This window comes from Bactrocera tryoni, chromosome 1, assembly GCF_016617805.1.
Source record: "Bactrocera tryoni isolate S06 chromosome 1, CSIRO_BtryS06_freeze2, whole genome shotgun sequence".
Lineage (NCBI taxonomy): Eukaryota > Metazoa > Arthropoda > Insecta > Diptera > Tephritidae > Bactrocera > Bactrocera tryoni.
In genome coordinates this window covers 44,988,415-45,002,142 of record NC_052499.1, presented here as the reverse complement: position 1 = coordinate 45,002,142, position 13,728 = coordinate 44,988,415, and the positions used below count along the sequence as shown (strand labels likewise).

Below are 13,728 nucleotides of genomic sequence, written 5' to 3'. Positions count from 1 at the left end.
CAGACTTCACAAAGAAAATGCTGGAGGCCTATAATTGCATCGATCTGATTAAACAAGAATATGCGGACAAGGAAACAAACACCGAGTGCGCGTTTGCACCCGAAAAATTGCGAGCTTCACAACAGCAACAGCAAATGGCCGACGATAGGCCGGTAAAGCGTTCGCAGACATTCACGCCCTCAGCGGCAGTCAATAAGAACCGTTACATTTGTCGACTTAATCGCTCCGACTCGGATTCGGCAATGCATTTCGGCGTGACGCCGCATCCCTTCCATCGCGGTGCTGTCGAGCGACGTTCGCTACGCTTTCACACCAAAGCGCCAAAGCAAATGACGAGTAAGTGGAATAACGAAAGCTCTTAAAATTACAGTTTAGTATATTTAATAATATTTTTAATTGTATATTTCTATTACAGAACTTCGTCATACACATATACCGAGAACCAGCTTGGACTTGGAGCTGGATCTGCAAGCGCAGCATAGCAAGTTAGATTTCCTAAATGATCAAATTGCCAAATTACAGAACTTGAAACAAGTGTAAGTTAACGTCAGTTGAGAGCAAGACAGTGTACTAAACGTGATTATTTTCTCTCTTTCACCACTTTAGTCTGGAGAAGGGTCGTGATAATCGCGATCCCTTAATTGCCGCCTGGGCTATTGAGAACGAGGAGTTCCAACGCTTGGTCGAGCGTGCTGACCCAGCCAAATGCCCTGAGGAGAAGCAATTGCATAAGCTTTTGATGAAAACTGCCAAAGAAATTCATAAGCTGCGCAAAACCAAGGTGCCGAAGGGATCACCCGATTTGTTGTCGTTCAAGTGAGTGAAAATTTTGTCCTATCACTTTAAAAATATTTTTTAAATTAACAGCTCGTTTGAAAAAAAATACTAAATTGCAATTCATATGCTCCTTTTCGCAGAGAGAAAATGACCTTCTTCACACGCAAGGGCCTACCAGTGCCCGACTTACCAGATCGCGCCGACTACGTTTTGCCCGATGCCGATCTGATCGAAGAGGAAGACGAAGAGGAGGACGACGAGGAGGACAAGGCACGCGAAACAGCAATCGCTATCAATACAGCGCTCGTGGCCAGCAATAATCGAAATAAGAATCTCAGTGAGAATCATTTGGGCATCGCAGTCAGTCGTCGAGAATTGAACGCGGCCAAGAGCACAGCAGCTGCGGCCGCAGCAGCAGCAGCGGAAGCGGCAAAATTGAACGTCACCAATGCGGACATGTCATTGCCGAGCACAAGTGCGGCGGCTGCAAAGGCGCACGTAAACAGCAACAACAGCAATGGCGCCAATGGCGAGCAGAAAGACGACCGCTACGACTACGTGGTCGATCGCAATTACGGTGTGGAAGTTTGAAGCCACACCGCGTTGCTTAACTGTATATTTTATAGTTGTATATATTATTTTCGTTTTTTACTTTAGATCGTCGTTTATATATATTTATGCATTGTACATTGAATATCCGCTACAGGATAACACATAACCAAGAGAAACAAAAATTGTGCCTTACTCGTAGTTTTATCAAGGCTTAGAAGGTATCACGAAGTGGTTAAGATATCTTTTAGCTTTTTTTATTTTAGTTGTTAAATTAATATGCTGTACAAACTTGAGTATTTGCATAATTGCAAAGGAAAGTAGATATTATATTATGAATATAGTTTTAAGTCGCCGAAAAAGCGCATGCTGGCGTTTATGTTAAAATCGTATACAATTTTTTTGTAGAAATTGAATTTGGACCTGAAAGGGTTTTCACACACCCAAGACTTTACCGATTGCATTGTAACCAAGCTATAATAGTTTTTTCGACACACCAGCGAAAATAGCAAAAACAAACAAAAATACCCAAATTAGACGCTAGATGTCGTAGCGATCTTAGTTGTAATTAAATTTCTTTTTATTTTTGTTAAAAACATAACTAAATGTAAAGTAGTTAAGCAGCTGCTCTTGTATATGCTACAAGCGAAAAATTTATCGCATGCGATTAATTTTGCTAAAACATTTACATTATTTCTTATTTAATTTTAATTTATTTAATTTTTTTATACATTATTATTATATTTTAATATATTGGAAGGCTTGCGTTTTTGTTGAGCTCGATTTTATAATGTTTTGTTGTAATTTATATTGAATGATGGCAATCCACATAAATATTATTAGTAGTTACTATAAAAATATTGCATATTGAATTATGATTTACATACATATAAATATTTATACACAACTTCGCTACTTATTTATGAACGATATACATATATTTATATATACTATACATAAATTGTGCGAAACTAATTTCACTTGAAAACTGCAAAACAGTTAGAATCTGTAGAAAAGGAAGAGGGAAACATATTATTTTTGTTAAGTCTGCCTGAATTAGCTACAATTTGAGTTTGCAAGCAAACAAGCAAAGGAGCAAATATTTTGTTGTTTTAGTTATAGATAATATTAAAAAAAGCGGAAGTGTGCATAAATAATAACTGTAAATATAAGTGTAAAAAATGCAAGTGAAATGCGTATGAAATGAGCTGCAACGCATACCAACAAATACATATATATATATATGTATGTGTGCGTGCGGCTGTTATAAATTTTTGAAAACTTTCAACTTACTGTTAGTGAAAAATGAAATTATTTCCAAATCGTGTTTTATTGCTGCGCCGAGCTGCTGTGTTTGGTTTGCTCTTTGCTTGATTTGAGTTTGCGATTTTTTTTTTTTTTGAATATTTTGTGAAATTGTCAAACTAGTTTAAGTGTAATGTATATATAAAAGTTGCATTGTAATTTATTTTTTAATTTTTGGTGGACCTTATGCTTGTGTTTGCGTGTTGAATCGTTTCGACATGCAGAATATTTACCAATGTATGTATATTGTTTGATTCATATGCTATTTTATCTATAGTGGGTTAATATTGTAAGTGAAAATGTATGTATGTTTGTAATTAGCGAATGAAAAAAAAAATAAAAAAAGTAATATTAACAATTAAAAAATGAAAAAAAATATGTGACTAATATATATACAGTACATATAATGGAAGTGCTTTGTAAAGTGTTAAGTGCTAACGGCACTTTATGTTCATAACTAAATTTAGTTTAATCGTAAACTGTAAATCTAACTAATTCTATTAAATTCTCTCATTTATTAGATTAACTACCCACAAATTACTACTCAAATAATTAAACAACAAAAATAAACAAATTTAGTAATGTACATTGTACGAGTATTTGTGCAATAAACCAAAATGAAATTGAAAAAATCTAAATAAAAAACCAATTCGTTTTATTTTTTGCCGTCAAAATGCTCAAGGGCTTACATGGGCAAACGGTTTCAAAAATCCATTTTTTTTTTACAAAACATTCTCTTAAATTTTTAAGTTGATGCGAGTAATAGTTTCGGGCATACGACCTTGAGAACTTGAGCGCTCGAGGCTAGCTATGCTAAGTGCGCCTCTTAAAAAGCGTTTTTCTCGAAACTGTGTTTCTGTAGTCGGTTGCTAATATCGATATACAATTCCTAAGGACTTGGACGAAGGATTTCTTTTTCGATTGCTGCTATTTGAAAAAAAAAATGTCGTGCAATTTTCACTTAAATTTTAAGTGTTTTTGAAAAAAAGTCTGCTAAAAATCCATTTTTTAGTTTTTTTTCCTTTGTCCAAATTATAACTTAAGGTTTTAATTAAAACACGTATTCTTTCACTTTAGATGATCCTGTAAGAAGTTATCCTGCCAACGCGGGCGCATCTTTTTTCCGAGTGGTCACCGGAAATGGCGTCGAATTGGCCAAGTTTAAAATATAAAAAAATTCTAAACAAATTTTTCATACTTTATATGAGAAAAAATTTATGAAAATAAGGTTTTTCTTACCCGAGGAAACCCATGTAACATTGGAAAGTTTGACACCATTGACGTTAAACATACTTAGATCGTTTTGACAAAGGGCCGTTCGATGAAGCTCTTTAAAGGACCAGTGTTTTTGATGGCATTTTGATTTCAATCGAGGTTGTGGATACTACAAGATTGTTGTTTCAAAAAAAGGCTCGTGTCAATTGGTCGAGAGAAGTGTTAAAAAATACGATAGCGGTGCTGCGAAACACTTTTATGAAATCGTGACAGATGGTGAAAAGTGAATTGATGGGTATTCGCTCGAAAGTGAACAGCAGTCGACTGTATACTTGTAGATGTTTCAAACTGAGCGGAATCCAACAAAAGTTGCTCGCGCACGAAGTACTACTTTCAAGAAAATTATTGCTTGTCTTTGTTTTAAGAAAACTGAATATGTCGCAATCATACTACTAGAACAAGTCAGAACAATAAATTATCACTCAGAATTTCAATCAATCATTTTTTTGCCAGTTGTCTTTCAACCGAAAAAACAATTGCATTTTTGAGTATTGAGAACATCAATTCGATTAATTATCCACCGTATAGTCCTAACATGGGACTGAATGTTCGTTTCATTAACGTTCGCAAAAAATACGCTCCTCATAGCTTGGACAAGGTTTTTTGACACCTGAAGAGGCGGTTAATATGATCAAAATGCATGTTTTGGATATACTTCGATCAAATTGGCCAAAGTGATTCGAAAATTATTTAAAATGCCTGCAAAAGTGTATAGACCTTAATGAAGAATATTTTGAAAAAACGATAAAGCGAATTTCGATGATTCAAAAATGGTTTAAGTTCTCTAATCCCGAAATAAAAAAGTTATCCCACGTATAGCAATCGGTTTCAGATCGGATACGGACTCACTCACGAGTGTTGGTGTTCGGAGTTTTGGGCTTCAATATAATATTTTGAATTTACTTGTGTTAACGAAATATTCCGAATCGATATTTATAAATGTTCTTGTGGATAATTGGTTTTGAGTTATAACATCTCGAGTGACACACTTATTTATGTTTTTCTGACCATAGAAAAAATGGGTATTGTCAAATTTCATCCGAACTGTGTGTCAGGTATGGCAACAGCTAATAGATCATTCGCTAAAAAAGTAAATTGAGTCAGCTATCTTCAAAAGATGCCGTAAATGAATATATGGATAGTCAAAATCTCACTAACCAATGGAACCAAAGCCGAAATTTCACGAATTTACTACCAATTTATTTCAAATCAACCGTATTCCTCGATGGCTGGCCTCCGGTTCTTATAACTCAAGGTATGGTCTGTGAAAATAAATCGCAATTTAATCAGACTAAAAGTTCTGAAATGTTGGATTTTTAAACCGGTATACAATTCTCGATTTCTTCTAAGTTGAATAATTAATTCGAATTTTCCAAAAGAAAGTGTTTTTCTTTAAAATTTTTTTTCCAATATTTGAATTAAAATCGTGTGGATAACCTGTAAAAATGAAGTGTGAATCTCACATTGTGCATGAAACTAAGAACATACAGAGAATTCGGTTTAATGTGTGAATTAAGGAATTGAAAATCGCGATCCCAATTCTTCTTAATCATATTCAAAATAAAAGCCATGGTCTCGCAAGATATAAATTTTAGATGTTCTTCGAGCCGTTAATTTTTTTGTATTTATTATAAAACGACAGAAGTTGGTGACCGCACTACTTATACAGCGTATCGTCACCTAAAATGCAAAATAACGTATCATCAAAAAATTCGAAGTTGAGTATCTTATTGATTACGATTCACTACTTCAAATTGCATACATAATATTACATGTGTCTAACATTATCAGGTTCTGCGCTCAAATATAAACCAGTTTTAACTAATATAAATTTTTTTTTCACTTTTCTTCCATTTTATTTCGTGTTTCATTCACGCCACTGTAAATTTTCGAAAATGTTGTTACGTTATTTTGCAATTTAGGAAATGTTTGTTGTCACGACTGAAAGTATGTTTGAATTTCGATGTGATCCTGTTTAAGAAAGCATAAATTACCGGCCTGAAGGATGAGTAATGGTGTTTGAAGTATGCGCAAAATAAGTGTGATTGCTGAGATTTGAACAAAAAAGAAGTGTAATAGTTCATATTTAAAGTATTTGGAAAGTATTTCAAACCCCTTCTCACTAACCCAATAAAATTCTTTAATTTAAGTCCTAAACATACTTTATAGGCAGATAAAACAAGAATGCCTTTGGTTACAGAAATCAAGTTTCAAGGGAACTCAAATTGTATGTTATTGTCTCTTGCACGAACTTTTGTTTACTTGGCTTTCTATCAAAGCCGTGGTCATACTTGTAGACGTCTTGCTTAAAAGTAAATTTCTTTCTGTGATGAAGTTTTATCCTTCTATGAACATTCTTCAAGTTCAAAATCAAAATATTGGTTGCTTGTTTTTCAGTAACAGTTTTTGTAAGACTTTGATAGTTATATACCATAGTTACAACATATATATGTATGTGTCAAAGAGAAACCAATATAGCGATTAATTCGGACACAAATTCCACAAATCGAAGTCGGTAAATAAAGAAAAGCAGTATAGCATATTTTAACGTTCCACTTCTTTCATATATGAAGCTATACAGTATGTCAATACTAGACATAATAGTACTACATAAATTACCGTATTTAGAATAATGATTAACCTCAAGCTACTGTTGTGACGCCGTTAAATCAAAACTTCTTCAAAAAATAAGCCTTTTTCGTGCCTGAATTGGAGAATGTTGATTTTGACAACCTTTGTTTCCAACACTCTGGCGCTACATGCCATACAGCCAATGAAACAATCAACTTATTGAAGGAAATTTTTGGTGAGCGCATTCTCGTAGCCTGTGGCGTGGCCATCAAGATAGTGGATTATGTTAAATCGGTTGTCTACGCGGTTATGCTCGAGAGGATTGACGACTGTAAATAGAAAATTCGGCAAGCGATTGCTGACATGCGGCTCTCATTGCTTCAAAAAGTGATCGAATATTTAGTCTCCTGGTGAGAATTTATTCGAAACAGCCGCAGCGGTCACTTGCTCAAAAACATTTTATGTAAACCTAAAAGTAAGTTCTTCTCTCTTAGTTCCTCTTGAAAACGACATGTCTAAAAAACACCCTTTATGAAGAACAGGAAAGAACATCATTGGCTGCACCAAATCTGTAATACCCTTGACAGTTAATAAAGTTTCCATACAAAAACTTGATCTTGATCGTTGATAATATGGTAGCTATGTGTTAGAGTGGTTCGACAAAATCATGCTAATAAATTCTATGGAAAAAGCACATCGTTTTACATTTTTGAAGATTCAATGGCATATCATTTCTAACACATCAAGAATCTAAAATGTTTAAGTCTGTTTGTAACTAACATCTTTCACTATTTAAAGTTTATGATTTAAAAAGGTTTATATCGTCGTTATATGTCGACTCTTGAATACATAACAACTGATGATATACATATCATTAATAAATAATAAAATAAAAGCAGAATTGGACTAAGATGTCTGCTTTAAGGAACTCCTGAAGGGACATTAATTAAATCAGAACAAGTTAAATATAACTTATTGAGTTCTATTACTAAGCATCCTATTTTAGAAATTTTGGTTGAAAACCAAGAAGATCAAGTTTATTCAAAAGAATTGAACGGTTTACTTTATCAAAAGCTTTACTAAAATCTGTGTATATAATTTCAGTATGCTGTAGATTTCCCTTTGCGAAAACCGTGCTGTGAACAAGAAAGGAGTGGAGAAATCCGTCGTCGTTATAGTAGCTTCAAAAAGTTTAGATATTGTTGACAACTTTGCTATTCCTCTATAGTTATCAATGGATGACCTAAATCGACTGTTATGTAAAGAATTATAAATGACTTTTTCCATATTGATGGAAACAAGCCTTGTTTAAGAAATACATCAAATAGTTTTGTTAAGGGTTGGTATATATATTTGGCACATTTTTTAAGGAAGCATGAGGGAATCATGTCTGGACCATAATTACATGATTGTTCCAACAAATTTCACTGATCTAGTCTAGTTCGGAAATGGTAGGTGCATTAATTACGGGAATCGGGCATAATTTGTGCGGATACGGAGAATTTTTAGGAGAGTTTGATGAGTAATTGGGCCTAAAGAATTATTATAAGATATTTTGCTAAGTTCAGCAAATTGTCGACAAAATTTTGAATATTTTGAATACTCAGCAAAAAAAAAACGTTTTTTTTTTAAGTTTAAAGCACGAGATTTTTTATTTTTTAATTTACATAACTCTCTCGAAATCCATAATATTTTAAATAAAGTGCAGATCAAACATAAAAATGTTTTAACAGTTCATGATTAAAGTATATTGGCATAGACTTTAAAAAATCGACACGGAAATGAAAGATAATCCTCCAATTTTAGCCTTAAATACATATTTTTTTCGGATGAATCAAGCATGTGTTTGGTCAAAAGAGTTCATGCGTGAAAATAATTTTAATATTTTTTATTTAACAAATTTTATTAAGAGCCAATTTTTGAGTTAAAAGGAATTAATTTTAAAAGGTGTGAGTGAGTATTTAAGGAGATTATTTTCTAAGGTAATAATATAATATACGAAGAAATGGTTGAGATCGGATTACTATAGCATATAGCTTCCATACAAACTGAAGACATATGTAGTTACTAAAAGAAATGCACCTTGTGAAGGGTATATTAGCTTCGGTGCAGCCGAAGTTAACGTTTTTTCTTGTTTTATTCTCCCTTTTAGATACAGGCTGGCGCACAAATCGTGGTACAAAACAAACCTAATAACTTTTTTTCTGTGTGAGTAATCGATTTACTTCTTTTTGGTAGGTTATTATTTAAGTTTCTGTTAAATGAATGCTTGGGATACCAATTTGGACAGTACAGCGGTACGATGCTTAGCAATTCGTCATTTTTGTCCAAAAGTAATTCAGACGGGATCTTGGCGGCACTCCTCAGAGTATATTTATGGCCCATTTTGAGGTTGGTAAAAATGTTTGCCGAATGTGGATGTATTGCAAGAAGACCGTACCGTCGAGATCCGTATGTTGCACCGTCAATTCAGGAAAATCACAGAGTTTCGACTAGTAATTTATCCGCGCAACGGATAACCCATTATGAGTTAAAACTGTTTCCGTACAAAGTTTAAAAAACAAGCCGGTTTAATTGCCTACATTTGCCTATTCACATGAAATTTTGCCAAAAGATGATCGAAATGGCCGAAGAAAACAATAAGTTTATATATGGCCTGAGGAAGCCCATTTTGATCTAAAGATGTAAACAAGCAAAATTGCCATAAATGGAGTGAATCAAATCCAAAAATAATCCACTAGACGCAACTTTACCCAGAACGAGTTACTGTGTGGCGCGCAGTTTCATCAAGGTATATTGACAACTTTCCGCCGGCCCCCAAAATCATCTGACCTGACTGCACCATCATTTTTAAGGGGTTATGCCGAGCAAGAGGTGTACAAACAAAACCCAGAAATCTGACTGAATTGAAGCAGACCATTAAATCGATAATTACGGCAGTTTCCACTTCAACTCTTAAGGCCGCAATGAATGATTTTCTGATGACGGGTCGCATATGCGTGGATAAGCATTTAAGGTCCACAATATTTGAAAAAAATTAATTATATAAAATAAAATTTGCTTTACAATAAAAACAAATTAAATGAAGTGTTATCAATTAAAAACAAGAAAAAATATACCCTTCACAGGCGCATTTCTTTTAGTAACTATGTGTTCAGTTTGTATGGAAACTATATGCTATAGTAATCTGGTCCAACCAATTTCTTTGGCGATTACATTGTTACTTTAGAAAATAATATATACCAAATTTCGTGAATATTCTTTGTCAAATGTGAAAGTTTTCCATACAAGAACTTGATTCCGATCGTTCAGTTTGTATGGTAGCTATATGCTATAGTTAACCGATCTGAATAAATTCTTGAAGAGAAAATGACGTTTGCAAAATTTCAAAAGGATATCTTAAAAACTGAGGGACTAGTTCGTATATATACAGACGGACGGACGGACGGGCCGACAGACAGACGAACATGGTTAAATCGACTCAGCTTAACATACTGATCATTTATATATATACTTTATAGGGTCTCCGACGCTTCTTTCTGGGTGTTACAAACATCGTGACAAACTTAATATACCCTGTTCAGGGTATAAAAATTTATTACGGTGCGTTTTTGTAGCACGTTCCGTGCGTCACCCTTTACTAGCTATTCTTTGGTTCCATACATCATTTGGAGTCGAGGTGAACAAGTTGCAAACAATCACTCATTTAAAAGTTGTAAGATGTCTGATTATTTTACTCCCAAAAATATTTAATAATATATTTTTAACTTATTTGAATATAAAAACATTTGCAAACCAAAAGTCTGTAGTCGCAAGTATTTAACGCCGAAAAGTGTGCTACATTTGCGACATGAGGTATGCATAAAATATTGTACAATATTATTGAAATATCACAACCATTTGGTACTGCAGATATACCCAATCAGCCATTTTGTCTTAACTGAGACACCAAATCTTAAGTATTGCATGTTCATAATTATGATATATAGTATAATATTTTGGAGAATATACTCGCCTAAACTAATAAAATAATAAAAAATTGAAATGGAAATGGAAACAAGTAAAGAAGTTATATTCAGGTGTACCAAATTTTGTATGTAACTAAATCTAAAAGTGTACCCGGCCATCGGTTTGTCTCCAACAGACAATTTGTACTTGTAATTTATAGCCACTTTGTTTGTTATAAACAACTTTCAAGCCGAATTAAAGTTATTTAATAAGGAAAAAATATATGTGTATCATAAAAATTTATGTTATATTGTATAACGTTGATCGGTAAGTAAGAATGGAAGCTTTAGGTGACCGACTTCGGCGGTTACGCCAGTTCAGCAGCGTCTTAGGGTGAAAAGAACGACTTCATATTTGAGATCGATATCTAACTAACATTTATATAGACGGGCAGACGGAAAGAAGGACGTGGGTAAATTGATTCGATCGTCTATGCTAATATATATATATATATTTTTATTTTATAGGGTTCCCGAAGTCCCAGGAAAACAATGTCAGCGCTTCGATGATTTACGGAACAAGCTATAACTATATATTGTAATTTTATTCTAAGCTTTTTTTTTTTTATTTCTGTCATATAACATTCTTCTTTGCTTTTGCTTTGACGGTAATCGAGATAGTTCAACCCTATGTGTGATAACCGACTAATTTCCACTTCCACTAGAACAAGATCAACTGTATATAGTGAGAGCACTATTCACAACACCATCACCCATTTGGAGATCGACTATTCATTAGTGCACAAAAATCGACCTAATAGATCACGTCCTGAACACAGTGAAGAAGTTTAGCTGAGAGAGTCGAAGGCTATGGAGAGTCGATTCGGCGCCGTTCGCAGCAACGCGGACTGACGTATGGAATGACTTGGCGCACTTTCATCAAGATCTGTATTTAAAAGCGTACATTGTGCAAGAACTAAAGCAACTCGACCTTCCCGAACGACCTCGCTCCGCTATTGGGGTTCTTAAAAAGTTTCAAAAGATCCGCAGTTTTTGAGCCAAATTTTGTTTAGCGATGCGTAAACAAGCAAATTTGCTGCTTTTGAGACGATCTTGGCATTTGGTTTCAACATCGCATCAATCAATAGATTTATTGAGGAACACTTTGCTGAACCGATAATTAACGTTTTCGGTAGTTCGATTGGCCAGCTCGTGTGACATCACACCGTTTCCTGTGGGAATATGTAAAGTCCAAAGTCTATGCGGACAAACCCGCTTCGATTCAGGCCTTGGAGCAGAACATCACATATTACAAGTCAAAATGTTCGAACGAGTTTACGAAAATTGAACTCAACGGTTGGACCATCTGAGGAGTAGCCTTGGTCAACATAGAAAAGAGATAATCTTCAAAAACTAAAAGCCGAAGAATGTTATTTCAAATGATAACAAATATTGTTTTTTTTTTAATTTTTTGTACTCACTTTTTCTTTTTAATAATTCAGCAATAAAGAATATAAAATGTTTTTTTATTATCTAATGATTTATTTATAAAAAATAAATACATATCGCTTTTAAATTTATGTGATGCTTATTACCATATCAGATAGAACGCATTGCTTTGACCTTAAAAATTTTGGAACTATGTTGATTAAAGTCATTCAACTCGGAACTTCTGACGCTTGTGCATTAGCTTATTGCTGGCCCATTTTGCTTTCATTTATATACCTTAAACAATTTGTGTCATTCCAATTGCTTGAAATGTTTTTTCTTTTTGCCGATGTTAATTAAGCAAAAGTTAATATTTGTCAAAGCCAATAATTTATTGGTAAGCTTGGCCTGCGCTCATTGTATCGCAGTTCTTCAGTATTACACGCGGAAAGTGAAATGTCGCGCAAAGTCAAAGTGTTCTATCTAATGTAGTCATTAATTAACAAAACAAAAACAAATGTATATGCAATTTTTAACTCCTTCGTTTTAGTCACAATTGTACAGTGATTGTTGATTACTTATAAAGTAGAAATATATTTTACAAACAAAACTTAAAACTAAATGAACAATAAAAAATAATAACAAATTTACAATTAAATTTAAAATGATTTCGAAAATAGTTACAAAATTTATGAAATGTTTGAAATTAGATGTTTATTTGTGTATGTTGTTTTTATACATAATTATTTTCGTTTATTGGCTTCTAGAAGCAGCAAATCTTTTCAACACTTCTACCGTCAATGCAAATTTTCACTTATAAAAAAATGTAACAATATTTATTTTGCTCTTGTGCTTAAATAAAACAGCAAAATTAAACCAAAAGAATCTTACACATTGAATTTAAACTAAGAGAAATTTAAAAATAACAACATTTTACTTAAATATTTTATAAAAAACCACTTTACCCAAATGATTGATGATTTCAAAAGTTACTTGCTTGCAGGGCAATGAAAGATGCTTCAGAATTTCATCCGAGTTATCATTCTATATCTTCGAAATTTGTCTAAATAGCAAAACTATTTAATAATTTTATCTCATGAGTTGGTTCCATTTTAAAGACTATTAGCAAAACTAATCAAAACCGTGAAACATTTGTTGTTTACGAAGTAAGTAGAATGATGATAATAATAAACTACATCAATAATTTTGTGGGAACAATACTATTGTTACAGTAACGTTCATATGTAAAATTATTTGAAAATAATCAATGTATTTACTGCCGAAATTTAATTTAATAAATTGTATTTGAAAATATAATGTTACAATTATGTATGTATTAGAGGTTTTACAATTTTTTTGGGCACATATTCATTAGATATTATCGAGGACATAAGTATATAAGGGAGTACAAAGGTGCTACCTACTCACTTGTTACTTTTCGTATATTTCGTCACCTAAAATACAAAATAACGTAACATCATCTTACATAAGCCTACAGATGAAAGAAAAAACGATTTAATAGAAACCACACAATTTGAACCGAAATTTGAGTTTTGGTTATAAAATGGTTATATATTGGTTATTATTATATCTGGCAGTGATTTTCGATTTTTTTCCTGTTACGCTGTTTTGCAGTTTAGGTGACGATATGCAAGTATTCTGCTAATATTTTTCAATATTTGCCAGAGTATTTTTGAAAATAGTACATGCAATTAATAAATCGTACAACATTATTTCAATTTATTCAAATACGAGAAGATATAAATGCATAACACTCTTCCGATATAACTCAAGCCATAGTCAATAAAAGCTTAAAATTTTTAATATATGCAAATTCTTTCGATTTATTTTGATGTGTTTGTGAAAGATATATCTT

General features: G+C 33.1%; 1 protein-coding gene across 1 annotated transcript in view; it reads left to right on the top strand.

Moving 5' to 3' along the window:
* LOC120772840 (protein kibra) overlaps nucleotides 1–2,309 on the top strand; it is a 57,300-nt gene extending 54,991 nt beyond the window's left edge. Inside the window, exons 6-9 of the mRNA XM_040101653.1 lie at nucleotides 4–336; nucleotides 416–536; nucleotides 607–816; nucleotides 918–2,309. Of these exons, the coding sequence (XP_039957587.1) occupies nucleotides 4–336; nucleotides 416–536; nucleotides 607–816; nucleotides 918–1,368 (1,115 nt within the window). The 3' untranslated portion in view covers nucleotides 1,369–2,309. The remainder of the gene's footprint in view (nucleotides 1–3; nucleotides 337–415; nucleotides 537–606; nucleotides 817–917) is intronic.
* Nucleotides 2,310–13,728: the final 11,419 nt, after the last annotated feature.